This window comes from Scleropages formosus, chromosome 1 (assembly GCF_900964775.1).
Source record: "Scleropages formosus chromosome 1, fSclFor1.1, whole genome shotgun sequence".
Lineage (NCBI taxonomy): Eukaryota > Metazoa > Chordata > Actinopteri > Osteoglossiformes > Osteoglossidae > Scleropages > Scleropages formosus.
The window spans coordinates 33,564,820-33,588,692 of NC_041806.1; the positions used below are offsets into that span (position 1 = coordinate 33,564,820).

The following is a 23,873-nucleotide window of genomic DNA, read 5'->3' on the forward strand; positions in this document are numbered from 1 at the left end:
GTGTGCACGAGATGTCCCAGCCCACCAAGGGGAGGGGCTGATTTCCCGTTCAGTGTCAGCATCCTCATTTTTGCCATTGTAGCCATGGTCCACAATGTGCTAAACAGGAGAGAGACAATCTATTGCACCCCTCTGGTCACATATGAAAAACCGCTGGTGCTGCCTTCCCCTGGGCTGTGTGCCTACTTGGTTAATGAGGTTATCCATCTTATGTGTACTGCTCCACCACAGCTACAGGTGCTGGGATGTTACACCCTGTCCCCCACATCTGGATTGGTAACGAGTCCCTGACCCACTATCACATTTGATGTACAAACTTTGAGCAATAAACCACCTCTTACTCCCAATGAAATTTGCAAGCTGGGAAGTATCCATATGTTGTCTGTTTAAATATCTTTGGTTTAGTGCTATAGCTCACATTCTTCATTATAAACTTTTGTAGAAAAACACTAAATTAAATCACTACCTGATGAGGCAGCTTACATTACACATCCTTAACCTTTCTATGCTGAGCTCTTTATAAATTACCATTTGCAGCATGATTAAATCAGTCATTTCCAATGACTGAGCCTTAGAATTCTATACATTTCATCACTTCTAGGATTAAAATGAGAGGAAAGGCTTCCTTGTGCTTTTTCAACTTATTGCAAATTTGAGTCAGGGTTCCTTAACATAGATGAACATTTTACACCTGCCAAAATACAAAATTGAGATATGATTACAGGCAGAGATACAGCTACTCTGCATTACATCTGATAAATACAAGAGGCAACACATACGTGGAGTGAAGGGGGCACTGGCTGCTCATCACTAAACTTAGCATTCTGAAATTTCTACTCCGGTGAGATGGTTGCAAGTTCACAAATAGTTATGCCTATGATTTCCTGAAGGGGTGTTTTGTATACCTGAAGCTTGTATATTTAAGCACAGCTACAGTATGTGCAATATTCTTACAATAAGGGAAGAAGGTATCAGATTTGACATGAAATGTTTATATTTTAATTCTAATTAAATTTGAAAACTGCTACTGCTGCTTGACTTAGGCAAGAAATCTCAGTGGCAATCATGTTTAAAGCACAGGCTGCTAGGGATAAAATGAGAACATTAAGATGTTTATGTACAGACCAGTTTGCCAAATTAAAGCTTAAGTGACTTATGTACATTATCTTTATTTCCCATTTTAAGGTGGTACAATCAGGGTCAGCACTTACTGTCAACATGACTTCAAGGATGCAAACATTTAAAAGAAATTAAAATAACCCTACTTGACTATACTGTTGGATATAATTATGCTTTGATTGCAATTTGTGCAAAGAATTTGTGCTCATTTGGTGCCAGCTGAAAATGAAAGCAATCCATGCCTCATACAGAAAGACCTTTAAAAAAGGAATTGCTGTACTGAGAGGAGGAGGGAAAAAAAAAAAACCAGCAAGTAACATTCCAGTATAATTCACATTTGACACATCTCCAAGCAAATGGTTAAAGTGAGGTATGAGCAGTCTTCTGAAAGAGTCCATTCCTGGTCAGGAGAGTGGGCTGCCAGTGGAATGACCAGCAATACACACTGCTGCAAGTTTGTCAGCAGGTGACGACTGCATTAGACTGCGGGAAGTGCCAAATAACCACGGTGCACTTCAGTCTTCAAGGCTGTATAGAGAAAGCGCTGCCAATATTCCCTTAAAGTCAAAATGCGGTGAGGGTGCTGGGAGCATTGGGAGTGCTTATGGGTGTAGTACATGAAATAAAGATGGCAGTAACTTTGCAGTGAAACATGGTAGGCATGACTTGCACATATATGAGGTTGGGGAGAACTGGGTCTGAAGCACAGCCCATATGGTACTTAAGAGGAAGGGGGAGGAAAAAAAAAAAAAAAATACTGATGCAAAAGTCCATTAGGGTTCAAGAACACTGGTTACCGTTCTTCAGAGCAATGCCCTGGGTAACCAAGTATTCAGCACCTTTTTGTCTCCAGGAACCCAAACTGGAGTATGACCATCAGCCAGCTTCCTATTCCATTAGTGATCCACATCCAGGTCAGCCCAGGACTGGGGACATGGTTAAGGTACCTTCATTTTCTTCTCAGACTTTACCATGCCATTCTCATAGTGTCCTCCTGTGAGAAGTTGAAATATAAAATTGAATGAAAATGTCAAAGCTTTAAGGCAGTCTGCCCCCTTTACCTCACCTCTGATCATTTGTCCAAGGAGAACGAAGACTCACCAACATCCCTCTTGACTGTGCGTGAGGGCTGCTTTGCCAAGACCCTCTTGCGTGCAGCCTGCTCTTTCATGCCCTCCCGCCAGCGCCGTAGCTGGAAGTGAATGAACCTCCACAGGAGCCAAGCCTGGGTCAGACACACCACCAGCAGAACCACCATCCTGGGAAGGAAAGGCAGCTTGATAGTGACTTGTACTTGCAGGTCCACTCTAACTCAGATCAAGGAATGCTTATCTTACCTAATTAAGAGTGTGTTGAAGCTCCCAGCCTCCCAGTCCATGTACTGATTCTCCACTCTGGCCAATCCAAATCCAACCACCAGAAACAGCAGGATGAGAGTCACCATCCGCGTGACCACAAAGCTCCCTGCCCACAAGTTAAACCTGCAAACGAGGACCAGAGCAGGCAAGTGCTTAATCATTCCTACATCTTCTGAAGAAAATGGGACACTCCTGTATTGTCTTAAATATAGGGTCAGTGAGTAGTCTGAAACAAGAGCTGGTTACAGGTATACAAGTTGTCTTCCCCCCCCCCCCAAATATAAACCTAATACAAAGCCAAAGGTCACAGGTTCAAATCCCAGCTACAGCTATAATACCCTTGAGAAAGGTCCCTAGCCTAAGATTGCCCAGCTGTATAAATGAGTAGCTTAACATTGTAAGTTGCTTTGGAGAAAAGCATCAGTTACATAAACTGAAGATATCTATGATGTCCTGTCAGCTGGAAGTAACTTCAGTACTCACAGCTTGTGGTGGCTCTCATCTACGAAGTAGAAGAGACGGGACAAGTGAAAACCCAACTCTGACAGATACTGCAGGAAGAGCAACACCAGGCCCAGTCGAGTCAAACTGCAACACAGACAGGTTCAAAAGCATTAGTGTCACATTTATTCACTAGTAGTAACTTCTAATAGAGATTCCAGCATTCCCCCCCCCCCCATTGTACATTTTCAAGGCAAACAAATGTACAAGTTCAGCTAGTTATGTTTATTTTAGAAACACTGAAGGAACAGTCAGATGCATGTTCAAATTCTGCAGTTTAGTAGTCTTATTGTGACATAGGAACAGCTAAACTTAAAGTGGTGCACGTTCAGTAGGTTAATGACATGCTTCTGCTGGAATCCAAGGTTACCGAGCCAGTAGCTAGAGATGCCCACGATAAGTTGTGTTCCAGAAAGGAAACGGAAGAACTTACTTTAGCAGATATGCCAACATGATGTGAAGCAGGTACAAAGAGATGTACTGTAGCCGTCTAGGAATGTCCTCCTGCATAACACCATCACAACAAATGCTGGATCATCAACACCATTCTTGACATTCATATTGTATTCCTAATACTGCTAGAAATATAAGAGCAATGCAAAAAATGAAGAGAAACTAATGAGTAGCTTTAGTAGTAAGTGGTTAAATGACTTTAAAAAGTCTGAATTCCTAAAGCCTGTAGTACAGGGCACTTTGGGGATGTAGGGGCAACTGGGTGGCTATTCCTCTCAGACCCATCAATATCTTACAATGTAAACTGAAGTGGTGAAGGTCCAATTCAGTTAAGAAGTAGTAAAGCAACCAGTACACTTTAGGTGACAATGATATTTACCATCTGAAGACATAAGACAGAGCATCAGTATTTTCTGTGAATGTGATGGAATATTTGCATTTTGTGATTTGAGTATAGCAACATGCAGCAGAGGTGGGGATACAGAACTCCCATGTCACTTACCTTCCTGACTTTTTGGAAATAAAGTTCAGGTAAGGTATGGAGCCAGTAGGCCAGCTGGGAGAGGTAGTAAAACTTCACCTGGAACCTGAGGACACAGAGCTTGTTGAAGTACAAAGTTTCAGCAGAAGAGCTGTAGAAGACACCTCTCAGGAGGTTAACAGCATGAGAACAAAGGCTACTTCAACAAATTGTACTAGAAATGTAAAATGGCACAGGAGACCATTGACCTTCCACGTGGCCATCTTCACTTCACAACCAAGAGCCAAAAGGAGATGAAAGCATGTCCTTAGTAAGAACTTTCACAAACTGATGGTCTCACATTTGCTCTTACCTGAGGTGAAGATGAGGATAGTTTTTCCACAAGCTACTGAGATTTAGAATATATCCTTCCTGAGGGCAGAAAAAAATGGAAGAAAAACATGCTTTTGAAAAAAAAAATGCTGCCGATACAACTCACCTGCTGAGCAGTTCATTTTAGCAATTAAGAGTAAAGCAGTACATTGATAAGCTGCTTAATGTTAACAACCCACATACCAAGGCAAGTAACTAGCAAAACGGCAACAACAAAATTAATATCTATATTAACTGCATGTTTGAGGATTGCTAGGCTCACCGTGATGAGAATGTATAACGCCCACACAGAAGACACAAGGTGAAAGACACACAACTGCCCCGACTCATTGAACTTTGTGTTCTTACTCTTCGAGAGATGGAGGCGCCTGTTCACCTTCTGGTGGGGAAAAAAACAAAGGGGATTGGGATTAAGCCAGAAGCAATCAGTACCAGCTCTGGAAATGGCTAAATTTCCTTCCTATAACATCACACCCCACCCCCAAAAAAAAAAAAAAAAAAAAAAAAAAAAAAAAAAAAAAACAAACAATCTACCTGCATTTAAACCATTGTCAAAATGGGGACTTCAGACAATCCTGTCATTTGTCAATACTATTGACAATATTTACAAAATTGAAGCGAGTTCTGTATCTACCAGAACCTCTAATCCCTGAATATGAAAATTCACCAACACTGACTCCTCAGTTTTCAAACAACTGAGATCAGAAGTTGAACTCTTAATTCACTTTTACCAAAAGTCACAAAGAGCTACACAGCATAGCAACCTCACCATTCATTCAAAGGGTAGGTTCTGTAAAAACCTACCAAGTGGATGGATAGAGTTGTGGTGGTCAAGAGCCTAACCCATAAATGAAGGTCATGAAGCAGGATACATTCCAGTACATCAAACACTTAATCCCTCAACCTCTTACTAAATCCTAATTGTTGACTTATCACAGAAGCATGTCCAGTGTTCAGAATCTAGCTGCTCTCAACTTTATTCAAGACAATGAAAAATAGATTTCCATATATTAATTAATGGAAGAGACATTTTATGGAAAGTCTGTAGGTTCTTGGTTTCACTGAGTTGGAATGAGCACCTTCTCCCTCTCAGAACTGCTGAATCCCTTCTAGTATTCATGGTCTAAACATCTTTCAGACCTACTTTTTTTCCTGAACCATAAATTAGGATCACACCAGTGACCATTACTTTTGCATTTTCTATCAGGCTGTTCTACAGGCAACTACTCATCTAATGTGAAACAGCAAATAGAGTGGTATCAGAAACTGCTTTGTGAATCATGTGTCTAAATAGACTTAAAACTTGACCTATTGCAAAATGCAGTTTTGATTACTCTGACCAATATGCTAACTTTGAAGTTTCTGAAATGAACTAAACCCTGAAAACAGTGCATTAAAGTTTAGATGCCTAGCTCAACTGACTCAGATTTTGTAACAAAATGTGGTGCCACAAATCACTTAATGTGATGTCTGACTATTTAAACCAGTTTGCATGAGAAATGCTTAGGCAAGTCATTTCTAATGTGGAGACATTCATGAACTTGGACAGTGCCTTGCAGAAGTGTTCAGACCCTGGAGAATTGCCAATATCTGCTTTACCTTTACAGGGAAAACGATGACAGTACACAGTTTCTGGTTGCCCTTCAAAACCTAGTCTCCATAACACCAGAAGGTCAGGTACTCACATCAAGGATATACTCCTGTACCACAGCATGGAGGATGATTGTGATGAGGCAGTAGAAGAGGATGGTGATGCAGTCCCTCCATCCATAGTGATATAATGACACCTCCCCCTCTACCCAGATAGAGAGCAATGGAATGAGGAATGAACTAGAACATGAGCCATGGAACCTCCCCACCCTATCATTCCTTTTTTTGCAGCGCTATTTCCTTTTTAAGTCACATGGATCATAAAAGGGTTAGACTTTCTAGTCACTAATGACACTAACACCATGTCAAAGTTGGTCAGTGGGGGTGGATCTCAAGGACCAGTGCTTGAGTTAGAATTTGAGCAATACTTTAGAGCAGAACATAAGTGTAAACCTGTCACCCGTAGGCAAAACTGAAGACTAAGCGGAAAGTTGCCACAGACCCATTCAAAGCCCATCAGTGCTGTAAAGGGAACCGCAAAGTCATGCGAACGGGTGCGAAGGACGGTTGCGTTTACAGTACCTGGGGAAAGTGTGCTGGTGTTGTACTGAGGAAGGATGAACATGAAGGCTGTTTTCGCAGTGGCCTGAAATAGGAAAGACATGTATTTACAGTCATGAAATCAAGGTCCAAACACAAAAGGACAGGTTCTCTAACAGCTACACAGACCCTGAACGGTGGCCTCAAAATGCCCTACGATTACGCACACATGTGGTATTGAAATGCGTAACGCAGCAACTTCAGTAAAGTACGCCGGCCCGCCGAACGGCAGCATCAGACAATCAACCTGTGCGTCGATATTCATCAGTCCAAAGCTTTCCGTGCCTCGTTAAACGCACTTCTGCAAACCAAGTTAAGTTGCTTTGGAGAGAAGCATGTGCCAAATGCAAAAATGCAGTGAGAAATTAACCGTAACAAGAATAATCATTACAATGAAGCACTACCAATCAGGACACTTCCATATGCATATGCTACTTATTAGTTGCAAACGTAAGGGCAGGAGGAAAGACCATCATTGCCTTCATCTAAGGCACTTGTATCGTGTGCACTTTAAAAAGTGCATTTAAATGGGGGGATTTTTTTGGTAGCCAGTATTGCTGGTGGTTCACAGCTCCTGGGCCGTGGGTGGATCTGGGTTCGAGTCGAGATGGGTCTGCATGTTCTGCTCGTGTCCATGTGGGTTTGGTTCAGAGGCTACAGTTTCCTTCCAGTCCGGACCATAGGCATGCTGTGTGTTCCGGTGAACTGGGAAGTGTAAACGGCCCTTTTTGTGTGTGAGAGAAAGAGACAGAGCTGTACTGTACAATGGCAACTGATTAGGGGGTTAACTTTTAACTTGCAGTACTAACTATAGTCATCTTGTACAAACTAAGGGGTCCACTAAACACTAGTTAGTATTGTACGTCACTTTGATGAAGACGTCCGCTAATTGAATAAATGAATATACCTTAGTCATAAGCCAAGGTAATTACGGTAATGTGTTGCAGCGAAAAGAAAACCCAGTGAAGAGGAAAAAAAAAATTCACTTGAACAACCCCTCACCAACACCCTGCTACTTTGAGGAGTAACTAGATGTATAATTCTTACTAATAACTAAAGTTCATCCAGCTTCAGGGCTGGACAGTGACTCATACGTGTGTATATAACACACACACACACACACACACACGTCTGCGCTCAACCGCACAAGTCTACACGTCACTTCTGCTTTACACTAGTAAAAGGACCTGTGTGTTCGCACGCGCGGACCGAGTTCGCGCCACCGCGCAGACGTCTGTAGTCGCGCGCGCTTCTGCTGCGCAGGCGTCCCGGTCACCCTTCAGACATTCCACACGCGCCGATGTGCTGCTGCCTGTCTGGGCCGGACCCAAATTCGCTCGTTCGTATCATTCGGATCGTTAGGCGTCTGAACCCGACGGGATGGCGTGTGTCTGAGACGTGCAACACCGCAAGTGCGTTTCCCAGCAGCTTTGTTTAATAAAACTCATCGTCGCGCTCGCTATGGCACCGGGTCGCTCTTCGTTTCGTTTTCACACACCGTGCCATTTGGCATCATTCGATGTGGCACCGAAAGTCTGGTTTGGCGTCACCGACAGAAGAGCAGGTCCAAGATTTGCGTGGAGAACAGCTGTTCATTTCACATCCCCTTTCCACGCGCCCACGGCGGAATTCCCCCCCTTAGCGAAGACACGAACCCCACATCTGCACCCGCCTCAGCCCTCGAACGGCTTCCCAGCTAGGCTGGGCCTCACAACTCGGCCATATTTACACTAAACACGTTCTTCTGACACGGGGAGGTGAAGGAAATGTGCGGACTGGGGCAACAGGGCAGTTTCCGCGAGGAAGAGAGAACAGCCCGACTTCGGTCAGTCGCCTCCACCACATAACTGTGCAGATAAGGTGACGTTACCCCCATGCATTTTCCTGCCACCATCCGCCCCGTAGCTCACTGTGGGCACTGTACTATGTGTGCGTTTTACTTTAAACAAAAAAAATTTTAAAAAAGTGTGTCTATATATAATAGACAGACACATACACACACGCATATGCACACATAAGTGTGTGTACTTTCGGCCGTGCTCACAAAGAAACCCCCCGTTCGGCCGGGAGACGGAGACGGAGACGTGGCACAAGCTCAGAACCGGACCAGTCAGCAAACCTGGAAGAGCAGCGAAACCCGCCAGCAGGCTGCCACTCCAAATGAAAGAAACATGTGTAAAAGCTGCAGAAACACGAAACTTGGCCATTTAATACCCGTAGCAGCCCTCGTAGAACACTTATTACTGATATTTTAACACACCGACATTCCATGACGCCTTCCTATTCCAGCGACGCGCTCAGATTAACTGAAAATACTCAGTTTTACGGTCTCGCCGACAAAAAAAAAAAAAAAAAAAAAAAAAAAAAACGCGAACAGGAGGAGTAATTTTAGCTCTCGTGTTCATCTGGGGACACTCTTGGAAAACGTTAGCGAAACTATGGAAAATAAAATAAAGTCTCAATTACTTAACCGTGCATCAATAAGCAGTAACAAAACACAACACACGAAAAAAAAGTTACCAAGAAGAACGAATCGGCAAGGATTTCGTTACTGGCTCTTTTTAGCCAGTTTCTTAAGAGCTACGGTCGGTGCAGCACCAACTCCGTCCTCGGAGTTCAGGGACTGGTGGTTCTGGTCGTTACATGTTCAAATGCATGCATGCAAACTATTTTACACACATCTTACGACGATGTGCTGCAATAGTCCAGCAAAAACCAGAGCAGCTGTGCTGGTCGGAACATGCCAAAAGTTAAGTAAATAAGTGCAGTCATCAGTGAGAGCTTTCACATCACCATCAAAAGCACTGCTAAATTACGACGTGCAATCAATGCAAAGCAAACCATCCTCCTGCCCGATAACAAGCAGGAATCTCACACAGCCATCCGGGGTGCAATTTTTTTTTTTTTTTAAGTCACATAGATAACCTCACCTCGAACATCAACCCAATCAATACGAACAATACCAGACAAAACACAATGTCGGCATGGTTCTGGATGAGGAACTCCTGGCTGAAGAACGGGTAGCTCTTGGTCCTCCGCCGAAAAGCCATGGCAGCGCTGATGCCTCTTCTTTACCTCTGTATCCAAAAAGTTCCTGCGAATTCCAGGAGTTAAAGAGAAGTCGGGGGGACTGTGTGCGCATGCGCGGCGGCTCTTAAAGCGGAACGACTCCAATTCGCGTTAACAGGCATAAGGTGTGAGACACGTATTAATGTCCCGGTCCAGGTTTGGGTTCATTCCGGACAAACAGTCATTTTGTAACTAATTAACGGCGCCGTATGCTAATTGCAACTTTAAATGGCTACTTTATACGTTATATTCGTCACAATTCATTCATTCCTTATTAACTGTGCTGGAAGACAAAACAGTTCCCAGATAGCATCACCAGTGCAGTGAAAGGTAACTGAACTTTGGCTGCTGCTTGGATCTTCTTGGCCCTTTTGAGTTTGTTTTGAAAACACAGCAGCAAAAGTGGTATGTTTTCGACGCTAGAAAAATCTATTTTGACTCATGTAAGCAAACTTCACAGACTTGGAGGATCCATTTTAACTCCAATGGAAAGGTACAAAATGCAAAAATAAATGCGTTCTTATATTTCTGAGATGCTGCATGTTTCATCTTACTTCAGTGCATCATCATGATTGAATTCCCTTGAAACTCCGTCCTGTTCAATTCATCGAGGGCTCCTCTCACATGGTGACACAGAGCACTGGACAAAGGATCGAGAGACGTACTAGTAAGACAGATAAAAGGTTAGCTATACGTTAAATTACTACAAGAACACTACTAGCTAGTAAAGCTATAAATGAAGCCAACTGGCTGCAGAGGAAAGGAAAACAAAAAGCTCCCAACCAAAAGGCAAGGGAGAAAACTAAACCTCTGGAGGTACAAAGTGTCAGTGGCTGCCCACCCTGGTTACATTAACTCCATCCTCAGCACTGAATCTTTGGTGGGTACATTTACTTTTATTCACTTAGTAGATACTTTTCTCCAAAGCAACTTACAATGAACACTATGTAGTGTTATCAGCTCACACACCTTATTCACCAAGGTGACTTACACTGCTAGATACACTAGTTATAGTTGGTCACTCAGTGAAACACACACTATGGGGAACCTGAACAGCATGTCTTTGGACTGTGGGAGGAAACCAGAGCGCCTGAAGGAAACCCACGCAGACACGGGGAGAACATGCAAACTCCCAAGGCGCTGTAAGACACCAGCACTACTTGCTGTGCCGCTGTGCCACCATGCCACCCAAGAGCCAGTCTTTCTGGTGACAAGTTTTTAAGACAATCTATGAAACAAATTAAATAACATACTTATCCCCCATTATCCAGTCCTAATTTGTTCCTGAAAAATTTTAATGTGCTGAATATAAGAAAAACTGGATAATGAAATTAATTTTCTTATGGGGAAAATCTCCAATTCATTCTATTTCAAGTTCACCCCAAAATCATTCTAATGATGCCAAATATCTTGAGGAAAAAGTTACACAACACATTGAAATAGAATGAACAACTATATTATACATATATATATATAAAAAATAAAATAATGATCTCATATACTTCTGATAGCGTGTGTGAAACGGCTTGAAGAAAGCTTTCTCCAATTTAAAAAATTAATAACTAAAAAAATACAGCACACAGACACATGGCAAATCAAATAAGGTCATAGAATACTAGAATAACAGATTGTGGTTACTCATAGCCTCACGCACCCGCTCGAGAAAATTTTTAAAATATTGTCTCAGTGTATTGTGTACTTATTGGATCGAATGTCATAGGGGCCTCCTTGGATGTTACATTCTGCATAAATGAAAATCCTGACTGATTAACAATAAATGGTATTAATAGTCAGATACCAAACAAATAAAAGTCAACTACAGGGAGACTGAATAATGAGGGATGAGTGTGTATTAGATAAACACAGGGGCAACAAGCAAACTCAACACAGACAGGATCAAATTTGTGTTCTCAGGTACCAGCCAGGCGCTGTGAGACAGTCACACTATCAGCTGTGCTGTTGTGTCCCCCCAAATACACTGAAATACACTTAAGGTTAATGTTTAATATAAGTTGTGTCCTGCTGTTCTTTACAAATAAGACATTTAACCATTTCTAAGCATGAATCTTAGTTAAAAATGTAAATAAAATTTAAAAAAATCCACTTCAACAGTATGAGATATTAAGCAAGGTATGTCCATTTCCATTTGTGACTTCAAATGCTGAAATATACAGACTGCTGCAAGGACAGGAAAATTCTGAAAAAAATTTAATATGTGCACAAAGTTATAAGATTTTCACATGTAGGGGAAAAAAATGAAAAAAGCATTACTTATAAATATTATAGAATGAACTGGAAACAAACACATGGTAGGCAAGATGTTAATGATATTCTAAAGTGTTACATCAACATATCACAGAAATTCAAAATAAGAAATAAAACCACAACATTGTATCAGATACAATAAATATATGTATAGCCTCTGAATATACCATTAAATATGGATTAATCAGTGGCTATTGTCCTCTATAAAAATAACGCATGCATATCAAGTTAAAGAAAATTCATACATTCCCTTAAATACAGCAATACAAGACTTAACAAAAAGGAAAAGTTAATTTGCTCCCACTGGGTAAAATATCATACATTCTCACTTCAGGTTGTTCTTATTTGTAACAAATAAAAGAATCAACAGTTGATATGAAAGTAGTCACATTAAATGGGACTTTTTAAAATTCCAAAAAGGGAATAATGAAATGGCCCGTTACATGCCTTTTAAAACTTTTATTTCCTAGTACGAGGAAATATCTTCAAAGACATGTCTGAGAAATGTGTTCTCCTGAGCATGGTTCAAGGTAGACTTGAAAATATTCTGACAGCAGTTGCAGGTAGGAAACATCATAAAAAGGAAGGATTTAGAACATGATTCTAATAATAATTACTATAACAGTATAAAAGCAAGAATATTCCCACAGAGGTTAATTGTTCTTTTTATTGGTTTTCTGGTCTAATTTATTCAGGATCATGGTGCAGTGACCTTGAATTAAAAAAAAAAAAAAATCACAATGATCACTGCTCAAATACCTGGACTGGGTAAAACAGCAATAGACCATATACTACGGTCTAATGTAAATTGTGGCATCGTTCTTCTCATGACAAGTAAACAATACTCATCTCTTTATAGCTAAAATGACATAAAAATAGAAACTTGTAAGATATAATAATAATGAGTACCAAAAACACTGTCACAGCACATCCCGTCTTTATAGGAGTTTTTTGAGGTGTTGAAAGAGAAACACGAATGTCAGTGGGTCCAGAAGAAAAATAAAACAAAAGAACATTAATTCAGAGTATTAAATTTGCTTTAAAATAGACAATCAAATAAGTATATATATTTTACATCTTTACAAGAAGCGTACCGTTAGAATATGCAACTGTAGATGATAAAGATAGAGGAAAATTTAAAAATAAAAAAATTAAAAAAAGCAAATAGACCAGGTTAGATACAAGAAAGAAAAATGACACCAAGAGCCACGGCAACCAAAATTTAAATAATGACTGTAAAAAGTAAACAGGCCCCACCTTTAGGGAATACAGTACATCAGTTAAACTTATTGTTGAATCCAAAGATGGTGACTGGTTTCTTGAAATCATAAAGGCATATTTTCATCCCTTTAGTATGCTTGTGCTTTTTCAGCTTTCACTTGCTCTGCTGCTCAGTGCATTCTGCTACCTGGAGTGTTTTAAAACCGTCCATCATCACTTTTCCTCAACTGCCTCCTGGGGCCTGCTAGGCAGAGACCTGTGATCTCCTGCACTCCTGAATCCAGCTTTGGTGTGGATGTGAAGCGGGGCTCCACCCTGTTCAGCAGTCCCCTGACATCACAAAACTTACCTGAGTCACCAGAGATGGGGCTGAGTGCCGCCAGGTTCTCCGTGACAGGATCCTTGTCCAGTCCAGGGTTGCTGGCACTGCTGGGAGACTGGGGGTCTGCACTGAAGTAAAGAGTGGAGCAGGACTCTGTGGGGCAGAAGTTGCGCTCAGGACTCTCCCCCAACACGGACTTGCCCTCGGGGGAGCCCCTCTTCACTTCGGACACAGGGGACTCCAAGGGGCTGACCATCTCGAGACTTCCATCCTCATCTTGGGTTGCATCAAAGGAAGCAGGCTCACTCATGCTGTGGAAGTCCTCCTTACAGTTGGAGAGGGGTTCAGAGCCAGCCTTGTGCTCAGAGTCTGGGGAGGACACTCCCCTGTCCTTCATATCTGGGTTGCATTCCTCCATGTCCAGCATGGAGGACACACCGCCAGCGCCATAGGCAAGGTTAATTCGGGCCATGTCTCCAGTCTTGAGTGCCAGGCGAATAAGCAGCCAATGGTGGTGCTTGCACTGGCCACCGCTAGGCTTGGCACCGCAGCTTCCGGAATGTTCCACAAGGGATCCAGCCAGGCCAGTGAGGGAAAAGCTGCCATGGGTCTGCACGGATGGAATGGGCACTGTCTTGTCACTCATTGCGTAGGAGGATTCGTCCCGATCTATGCAGACTCCACTGACATCATTGTGGCGTAGGCTCTGGCATATCTCTGTGGACTTGGGGTGAAGAAAACGGTAATAGAGGACCAGTGATGTTGTTCCTGCAGCACATATAGAGAGAAAACCAGTGGAGGATAGAGAAAAATGTTGTCTTAAAAACATTTGTGTTAAGTTATGCTGTTAAAGAATAAGGAATATATCCAAGACACATATCACTTGTAGCCAAAGTCAAGTTGAACCAGACTCTCCGTTTCCCTTAGGAAGCAACAGCTATGTTTCATACAGAGAGGCTGGAACGCATGTTTTTTTTTTTGCATCTTGCTTCAGTTTTTCAGTATGCAGCATGGACAGCTTACAGCCATAGTGAAGAAAAACAAAGCTTACAGCAAGGAAAAATGCATTTAAACCCGTGTGTACGAGCCAGAGCAAACAAGGTACTGGAACAAACAGGTCATGTCTGAGGAACTGCTTATTCTTCCCATTTTTATGACTATGGCGGTCCATTCCCATTGAGAGAGCTTCAAAATATTAAGCAAGTCTAAGGAATATATGTTATTGAAATGAGCAACTTTAAGTAATACCTTACCCAGCAGAAAACTGCACAGCACTGCGGTGGGAATACTCATGCTTTCCCAGGATGCCTCACTGAGGAAGTCTGTGGCTGAAAGCAGAAGGGTGGCATTCTCCAGTAGCATGACCTGCCATGGGAGAAAAAAAAATTCAAACCATTTCAGTTCCCAGCAGGAAGTATTCAGTAAAAATACTCTACTAAAGCTTGCCAGTTTACAGAGAAGGTAAACACAGCAGAATCATGTCATCTGTGCTGCTTGCGACATGCAAGGTAATTGCTCTGCTTTGTCTGCCACTGCTGAAATATGGAACATCTCCTGTGAGTCCTGGCACACTGGTAAAAAGGACGGTGACTGTGTTAAAACCTATGCAGTTTACCTACACTGAATATTTTCCAGGAATGAATGGTAATAGTCATACAGAGAGGCGAAAAACGTACAGCAAATACTGGTATATTTTAATCACAAAATGCAGCTTTCCAAAACAGATGTCCAAGAAAAATTTCCAAGCATACCTTACCAGGAAAAACTTAATCTACCCTTGTGCTGCCTGAGCAATACTTGCATGGGATAAACCGGACAGAAGAGTGAAAGCAAAACAACCCATATTGTGCCCTGCATCTCTGGGAACTGCTGCAGAAGGGCTGAGACAAAAATGTATGTACTCTGACACTGATTGAGTCATGCATTGGTTAATTTCCTGCTCAAACCTGTTAACCAAATTTATAGTGAAAAAATTCATTTCCAGGAAGTGTACAGGTACTGTTCATCAGAGAGACCAGGGACTACTCCAGACTGTATAGTACATTTATACCTTATTGTAAATGTCAGCGAACCTTTAGTGTAATATGCTATGTTGACTGTAACTAGAAAGGTTATCACTTTTTGTCAAAGCCTGCCTTCAGTCTTTCTACTCATTTAACCGGCTCACTTGTTCTGTGTACAGGAAGAACAGCTGAGACAATTAGTCTTTTGTTGGTCTGACCTTTACTGAGATGTTTTGTTTCTCAGTAATGGAAGGACTCATTGCATGATACATAATGTTAAGCAGCTTCATTTTTTCCACTACAGATGATCCAGCTATCCATAAATTACCATGTCAAGGACAGTTTAACGTGTGGATACAACGTAGACCACACTAAACAACAGTGCTGGCTTGGCTACACTTTGGTTTGGGCTGACAGACAGCTGGACCTTGGCGTTACCGGGGATTAATCCTGCTCCTGTCCTGTGAAGTCACTCTCCTACACACCTGACTACCATCATCTGTAACTTCCAGCCAGCCTTTCTTCTTGACTGTGCTGTCACATCACCACATCTGCCTGGCTATGAATTTACACCCCACCCTTAAAGTCTTTGTCTGGACAAATGGTTCTGATATGTAGAAAATCTTTTTTTTTGTTAAATCTGGCCATTTTGCTCTCGCTCTCTCTCTCTCACTGACATTTCCTCCAGGCTTGTTTTCATCACTAGCTTTCTTGTGCTGGAATGAGCTCTTGGCAAAAACAAGAGCTATAAAGTCTTCTCACTCAAACAAAGGATAATGTCCCTTGGTTCAAATAACTCTGATACATGTATGATACCTGTGCTACTGAAGGTGTGTCACAGCATTCATACTGTGAACTGTACTGAATACACTGGCTTCTTGTATTACAGACATTCAGGATACAGATTCTAAAAGATAAACATTTTCCTGTTTAACTGTTTTCTTCACCAAACTATTTCCTAAAACATTTCTGTTGCAGAGTGAAATTAACCTATATTTCTGTATCCAGCCATCAATAAAACAAACTCAAAAGAACAGGCATATAGACCTGCATTAATTCATTTCTCAGACGTAGTGCTTGTGTCAGGTGTTTTTGAGTGTCCGTGATCAATAAGGTTTAGGATGTTGCATGTTTGTGGGATGAATGTCATCACTGGGAACTGAATAGGAGTTTGTGGAAAGAAGGTATTTTTATTTTACTAAAATGCTTAAATTAGCTTTAATTTTAATGGAGCATAAAATTAATACAGATGTTAAAACACAATCTTGAAAAGTAAGAGGTATACGTAAGGTTTTTGCATAACCTAAATAAATCAACCGATATGACAAAGCTTTTATTGACTGTGTAGATAAGGAAGGGTGGAAGTGGCCCAAAGCAGACAAACACTGGATATGCTTATGTGATGAATCGGTCAGCAGTCAGTAATGAATAAGAAGTTGTTAAAACCATGATTTTTTTGGCAGTTTTAAATTAACTTTAATTTTAGCGTAGTTCGAAATGACTAAATAATACTGTTTTCCCCTCTCTTCGTAGGAATTGTTCCAACGCATTTTAATTAAAATGAGTAAGAGCATCTGCCAGAGATGGAACATGTTCTCATGGGCTACTAATTCAACATATGTGGGGCTTCTACCAACCATGTATAACGAAACTAAGGGGGTTTGGATGATCGGGGCGGTGGCCTTACCACATAAAAGCCTGCCATGCGGAACCTGGAGGGGCTGTCTTTAACATTGAGGAAGAAGAAGACATGGACCGCACCCAGCATGCAGTTAAAGAGACGCCAGCGCCAAGGACTGATGCAGATGTCTGCTTGCTGAGAGACAAGCCAGAAGGAGGCCGTCAGCCAATGGAAACCTTGGGGTCAGAGGAGAAAATTTTCAGCTATGTGACAGTATGTTCAGATTCAAATGTACTGAGAAGAGACCTTGTTAAACACATATGGACATTACGATTACATCATCATGTAAATACAGTGCATATCCTTCATTTTTCATCACCGGCCCAGTAAACATCACATTTCTTCAGAATTCGATTTACTGTTCAGGTGAAAAATTCCATGCAAAAGAAAAACACAATGAATGAAAGGTCAAGGAAACTGAACGAAAAGCTTCTTGATTTCATGTCATTTCATGCGGAACTTTTTCTTTTAAAAAAGAAGTAGAGTAGTCCGGTTTCCTCCCTAAATCCAAAGATCTTTAAGGTCTAGGTGAATTGTTGCCTGTTTGTGCAACTCTGTGTACTCCATTTTCTTCCACAATACAAAGACAGATGTTTCAAGTGAACTGGCTCTTCTAAATTGCCCTAATGTGTGTACTGTATGTATATTCGTAGCATTGTTTTAATTTATAGATGGGTGAATGAGGCAGTTCAGTGTAGCATATCTAGCACTGTACGTAAGTTTTGGATAAGACTGTCAGCTAAATACTACACAGTATTATTCTATGTTGCTTTGAAGAAATACATATGCTAAACAATTGAATGTAAAAAGGTAAATATGCATTTAAACTGACTGGTACTAAGATAAATGTACAAAAACAGGCAACGAAATATAGGCTGTGATACGGCCATTGTGGGAGTTAAACCACCTCAGTATGATCTCAGATGAATCTACAAGGTTATTCCTCACCTATGACTCCGAAGACCCACCAGTGGAAGATGCGGGTAAAGAGCATGAGGCAGGCAATCCGAGTGCCCAGCATGCCTGTCCGCCACAGCAGCTGGCACAGCAGGGCAGCTGGGGGCATAGCCAGGTGGCCTGGACGGATCAGGCAGCAAGCCCGACTGTAGAGCACCAGTGCCCACGACAGGGACAGCAGACACAGACCACAGCACAGTGCCACTGTGAGGAAGATTACACACAACCAACAAACACAATTAATGCAAGGAAGCATCCAGTCCTGTCACTAGAGAATGACCTCCTCACAACAAAATGTGGACATCTTTGTTGGCCAATTAGCTTTGGTGGTTAAAGCCTGGTGCTAATAAGTCCAGTGTAGTGGATTTCACCCCTGTATGGCCCATGTGTGATTGAACAACAGAAGAGAAGACCTGGTGGCTCTCCTGTCTTGGCACCAACGTGATGGAATAAACTTATTCTGTTCCTCATAACTGCTGAATCCCTTCAAACATTCAAGAAGAGTATCAAAACTCATTTCTTTAGAACCACAACCCATTTCCCATCTGAATTCCTGCCACCTCCTTACATTAGTCCTCCATCATTTGTTACTTTCTATCTTCCTATTTTCTTAATCGCTCGTCACTTCTGTAGGTGGCTGCCGGAATGCGTTCTAAGAAAAAGCTGGTATCAGACAAACAAGCTGTACTTTCGTAATTGTCTGTATCTATCAAAGCCCTCTGTCTCTTGTGAAATGCACTTTTGTTTATGTAAGCCCTAAAGAAAAACGCACAAGTGTAAAAGAAGAAATGCTTGCCCAGAGAGGAACAACTCTGAGCAAGTGTATCTCAAAGGTACTACAGCAAAACTACCAATCAAGGCCCAGGACCTTTCAATGATAAGGCAACAGCTGAAACCCCTACTCTACCTGCAGATGCAAGACAAGAGGAGCGTCTTTGTTTTTTGCCCTTTTTTTTTTTTTTAGAAACACAGCACCTCAAGGAACAACAATAGTGCTCAGCTGCAGTCAGCAACAGAATTAGTTAGAGGCCAAAGAGCAGCGCTTACCTGGTGACAGCAGGCCGACATCAGAGGTGATAAGAATGTATGTTTGTAGCAAGGTCTGCGGAAGGGTGAGCACCAGCGCTTCCAGGAGGCGGAGAGCTGAGACGTCTGCTTGCTGCATCACTGCGGCACCCAGGCCGCCCATGGATCTTTGCATATGCCACACTGACGACATACAATCCCCAAACCTGCCAGGAGAGGATGGCGTGAAAAATGATCACAGATACGCTTAACAAATGGTGGGCACTTATAGCACGAGGTGTTAATTGGAAGCGGTGTCGTTTCGTATGCAGACCTTTTGAAGATACCCAAGTGCATCAAGTGGACGGTGGAGAGGAAACACGTTCGCCGGTGTCCATCCGCACGGTACCACAGGAAGCTGAGCACCTGGACAGCGGTCCCAGGCAAAGCCAGGCTAAGGGTGAGTGCAGCCCACAGCGTTTGGCCATTCCACAGGTAATAGACACAGCAGTAGATCACTGATGGAAAAAAACAGTCGTCTTCAGAGCACCGTACTCATCTTAACGTCATCATAGGAGAGCTGGTAGCATAGTGGTTAGAGTCGCTGCCCTTGGATCTAAAGGGCGCAGGTTCAATCCCCACCTCTGGCTGTAATACCCTTGAGCAAGGTACCTACCTGAAATTGTTCCAGTAAAAACTTACCCAGCTGTATAATGGGTAAATAATTTGCAAGTCGCTTTGGGGAAAAGCATCAGCTAAATGAATAAATGTAAATGTTGTCAAATTCAACCATTTTTTTACCCCCGAATCGACCTGTTTGTTTAGAAAAGTTTACTAAAAAACAAAAATAAAAGTGAGTACCAGGCTAAGTGGCTGCCTCATAATTACATTTGTTTTTACTTTTTATTTTATTCCAATTAGAAAACACTAATAGTTTAATAAATGCTATTTGGACACAAACTGTAAACTAATATGGAAGTAGTGTGCAAATGGAGAACTGCCGGTTTGTCGCTTTTTTTAACACATATTCTGTGGTCCCTGAACTGCTTCCTCTCCTGTGTAATACGGGATTTAATCGCAACAAAAGAGAATAACAAGGACAACTGTTAGCATTTTTCTTTACAGTTTGAAGAGGATTAACTTTTGCCTGCCAGGCAGGTTGTGCGCTGGTTTCCCACGTTAATAATTGTTAAAATTTGGTCAGAAGTCCCTTATTGAGGGTGATTTTTAACCATTCGTACAAATTCTCCGAGGAGAATAATCTTGCTTTGAAGAATTTTGAAAGTTACTGAACAATAATGGTCGACTGCTCGGTACCTGCCTTGCTTTCATTAGTGCCGCCACTCTGCCTTCTACTGTTACTCTTTGGGCGCGTTCCCGTTCACCGCGCATGCGCACCGACACAAAGCCGTTGTAACGGCAGCCGCGCCGTAGCGGGCGCGCGCGCCTCCGTTCCTCGCGCCGTACGCGCCATCCGAAGGACAGCGAGGAAACCGCCTCCTCGTCCATCCACTCAGCGATGACATTCTGAAAGGCGCTCGAGCTGCCGAACGTCGCTCGGCTGAACCGCGCCGCGGGTAGCGGGCGGGCGCGCGCCTGTCCTTGTACGTCGGCTACCTCAGCGTCTCGCGCTGTGAAGTTACTGTATTTTGCGCCGGTCGTGCTGCCGCGCGCATCATCACAAACAACGCAAACGCAGCAATGCCCGAAGTATCGCACACACACACGCACAGAGCTCACTCATTTTTAAATAATCGTCATGACAAAATAATAACTTGTTCATACAACACCTGCGACGCGAGTCATTTTCTAATGCATTCGAGTTGCACATGCAAATACAAAATCATGGAAACTAAGAGATACTTACGCGCGGTTCTCTCGGCTAGAATAACGAACGCCGACGCAGCGAAGAGGACCACCTGGCACCAGGCCGTCCAGCAGCCCCTCGAGCCCGCCGTGGGCATCTTTGTCGCGGAGAGCGTCTCTCCGCTGCTCATGGGCACGAAAGACCGCAGACAGCACCGGCGTCGATCGGGGACATGATCAGTACAGTAGCCGGAGCTTCACCGGTCTCCCCCCCCTCCGCCGCCCCCAGTTTTGGCTCCCTATGACGTCACCGGATCTCAGTTAAAGGGGTCGCGCGCCCTCCTGGCGGAATTCCTGCCTAAGGTTTAATAATTTTTGTTTTTAATGCGACGCCTTGTCCAGTCAGAGTCACATATAGTGCTTTAGACAATCATCTTCACTATGACTTACCTATTTATACAGCTGGGTATTTTCCCTGTATCAATTCAAGGTCAAGGCCATGATCAAGGGCACTACAGCATGAGTGGGGCTTAAACGGACAACCTTCAGACTACAAAACAGCAGCCCTTACCAGGAGACCACCTTTTGCTGACACTAATACCTCCTGTGGCATTTTCTGTATTTTTAAAGGCATTTATCCTTCCCACACAAAGCATTGTGAAATCTTGGTCCTTATCCTTCTTGACCTGTCTTCAGCATTCGACACCTCAACCGCCAGATTCTCTGTTGGACAACTTGGCATCAGAGGAGCTACACTGAAATGGTTTGAGTCCTAACTATGTGACAGATCCTACCAAGTGGTCTGGTGGGGCTCCCGTTCATCTTCTCTACCTCTCTCAACTGGTGTTCCACAAGGCTCAGTACTGGGACCCTACTCTTCTCAGTCTACACCTCTTCCTTCAGCCTTGTCATCATCTCCCGTGAATTCTCCAAACCTGCTATGCCAATGATACCCAGCTCTTCCCCTCCTTTCCACCTGGAGCTACAGACATTTTTTTTGCACATCTGCCTTTCTGTTGAACAGCCATCCAGACAGAAATGTCCATCATCTACAGTTGAGACCTACAAGAGCCTGGATAGTTGTTAGAGCATCTGATTTTTAATCTGAGGGTCCAGGGTTCAAGTCCCTGTCTAGGCATATTTTTCAATGTTGACCTGAAGCTCCAGAAGGTTGCAAGTCTGCTTGTAGTACTCTCACCTCTGAGTACGTATGTAGGTTCTAACATGTAAGGATGAGCCCTCCTGTCCCTGACTCAACCGAGTTGGGAAGATGCTAATTAACCTTTTTTCCTTACCTTATGTAATGCATAAATTCTACTTTTGCTGAGATGTACGTCGCTTTGGACAAAAGAGTCTGCTGAATGAATAAATGTAAACTCAGCCTCTCCAAAACAGAGATCCTTCACCTTCTAGCTGGCCTGTCTTCCTGTCATGAACTCTGTCAAACTGGACAACTCGCTCATTTTCCCTTCCTCCTCAGTTAAGAGCCTGGGAGTGATGATTGCCTCGAGTCTATCTTTCTCTCAACGTATCGATGCCAAGACCTGGTCTGCATATACATCCTGCACAACATCCGCAGGATCTGTCCTTAACAGACTCTACGCAACTCCTTGTCCAGGCCATGGTGATATCCAGCCTGGACCACTGCAACTTTCTCCTGTCTGGCCTTCCAGCTACTGCCATCAGACCTCTCTAGCTGATAGAGAACGCTGCTGCCTGACTTATTTGACTTGCCGAAGCGTTTCCACATATCTCCCCTTCTCGTCTCTCTGCATTGGCTTCCTATAGCCGTCCGGAACAAATTCAAGACCCTGGTTATGGCCTACAAAACCATCAATGGATCTACTCCCTGATATCTGTAGGACCTGATCATCCACTACACCCCAACCAGACAGCTACGCTCCTCCACCTCTGCAAGCTTGGTGGTCCCATGCACAAAATGTCCAAAAGCACAAAAGTTTTTGGTTCTTGTTCTGGCTCCAATGTGGTGGAACGACCTCCCCTTCTCACTCAGAACTGCTGCATCCCTTTCTACATTTAAGAAGAGTCTCAAAACTTGCCTCTTTGGCACCCACTTCCTCCAGATCTCATGAGTGCATGATAGGTGTGTCAGTGTTCATGTTTAAACATGTTTTAATAACAATATGTTTAATAACGGAACAATACATTTTTGTGCACATTTTTCAATACTGTACCTTTCCATAGGGGGTGCGGTGGTGCAGTGGGTTGGACCGGGTCCTGCTCTCCAGTGGGTCTGGGGTTCGAGTCCCGCTTGGGGTGCCTTGCGACGGACTGGCGTCCCGTCCTGGGTGTGTCCCCTCCCCCTCTGGCCTTACGCCCTGTGTTGCCAGGTTAGGCTCCGGCTCCCTGCAACCCTGTATGGGACAAGTGGTTCAGAAAGTGTGTGTGTGTGTACCTTTCCATAGTAACTGTGTTACTGTAACCGCGTCACAAAGACATTTCTATCGTTGTATCGCATGTAAATGCTTTGACTAAGTCGTGCTTCCTTCAATTAAGAAGCATAGCTAAAATGTGGCGATTCCTTTGTAGACGGGATTCTGAGAAATTGGTTCATGCTTTTGTTTCCAGCAGGCTGGATTACTGTAATGCTTTATTGTCGGGTTGTCCGTACCAGACTGTATCCAGGCTACAGTTGGTACAAAATGCTGCTGCGAGAATTGTTACTAGAACTAGGAAGTACGACCATATAACACCGGTACTTAAATCCTTGTATTGGCTTCCGGTCTCTTATAGAGTTGATTATAAAATCCAACTTCTGACCTATAAGGCAGTACATGGCATTGCTCCGGCTTACCTTTGTGAGATAATTCATTTTTATATCCCAGGACGATATCTCCGTTCATTAGATGCAGGTTACCTTAAAGTACCTGTGATCAATAAGACCTCAGTAGGAGGTTGCGCCTTTAGTTATAGAGCACCTAAACTGTGGAATAGTCTACCAGTTACTGTCAGAAATGCCCCGTCTGTTTCCGTTTTCAAATCCGGACTAAAGACTTATATGTTCACTCAGGCATTCCACCTCATAATGTAATTCGACCTGCCTTGGTTG

At 43.0% G+C, this 23,873-nt stretch overlaps 2 protein-coding genes across 4 annotated transcripts; both read right to left on the reverse strand.

Moving 5' to 3' along the window:
* Positions 1–1,128: 1,128 nt before the first annotated feature.
* Positions 1,129–9,563, reverse strand: LOC108924032 (translocating chain-associated membrane protein 2-like). 3 transcript variants are annotated; one of them, XM_018735129.2, is made up of 11 exons: positions 9,405–9,563; positions 6,457–6,520; positions 5,970–6,079; positions 4,547–4,663; positions 4,265–4,323; positions 3,934–4,018; positions 3,412–3,482; positions 2,961–3,065; positions 2,457–2,600; positions 2,221–2,378; positions 1,129–2,113 (listed from the first exon to the last, which is right to left on the reverse strand). In XM_018735129.2, exons 1-11 carry the CDS (start codon positions 9,522–9,524, stop codon positions 2,058–2,060), a joined length of 1,089 nt encoding a protein of 362 aa, XP_018590645.1. In that variant the 5' UTR covers positions 9,525–9,563; the 3' UTR covers positions 1,129–2,057. The 3 variants fall into 3 exon arrangements, with proteins under 3 accessions (XP_018590645.1, XP_018590646.1, XP_018590647.1); XM_018735130.2 differs by lacking the exon at positions 9,405–9,563 and adding an exon at positions 8,735–8,764; XM_018735131.2 differs by lacking the exon at positions 9,405–9,563 and adding an exon at positions 8,689–8,738.
* Positions 9,564–12,111: 2,548 nt separating this feature from the next.
* On the reverse strand, positions 12,112–21,107 carry xkr5a (XK related 5a). Its single transcript, XM_018735146.2, has 7 exons — positions 20,865–21,107; positions 19,332–19,515; positions 19,040–19,224; positions 17,984–18,196; positions 17,042–17,211; positions 14,605–14,716; positions 12,112–14,119 (listed from the first exon to the last, which is right to left on the reverse strand). The coding sequence occupies exons 1-7, from the start codon at positions 20,992–20,994 to the stop codon at positions 13,227–13,229; spliced, it is 1,887 nt and encodes a 628-aa protein (XP_018590662.2). The 5' UTR covers positions 20,995–21,107; the 3' UTR covers positions 12,112–13,226.
* Between the last annotated feature and the right edge of the window lie 2,766 nt (positions 21,108–23,873).

Coding starts and splice junctions, on each gene's coding strand:
- LOC108924032 (XM_018735129.2), bottom strand. CDS start 9,524: ATGGCTTTTCGGCGGAGGACCAAGAGCTACCCGTTCTTCAGCCAGGAG. Junction 4,664..5,969: donor TACAGGAGTATATCCTTGAT/GTGAGTACCTGA, acceptor TTTCCCCACCAG/AAGGTGAACAGGCGCCTCCA. Junction 3,483..3,933: donor ATTTCCAAAAAGTCAGGAAG/GTAAGTGACATG, acceptor GGTGTTATGCAG/GAGGACATTCCTAGACGGCT.
- xkr5a (XM_018735146.2), bottom strand. CDS start 20,994: ATGAGCAGCGGAGAGACGCTCTCCGCGACAAAGATGCCCACGGCGGGC. Junction 18,197..19,039: donor TGTCGGCCTGCTGTCACCAG/GTAAGCGCTGCT, acceptor TCTTCCTCACAG/TGGCACTGTGCTGTGGTCTG. Junction 14,717..17,041: donor GCATGGCAGGCTTTTATGTG/GTAAGGCCACCG, acceptor CTCCCATGGCAG/GTCATGCTACTGGAGAATGC.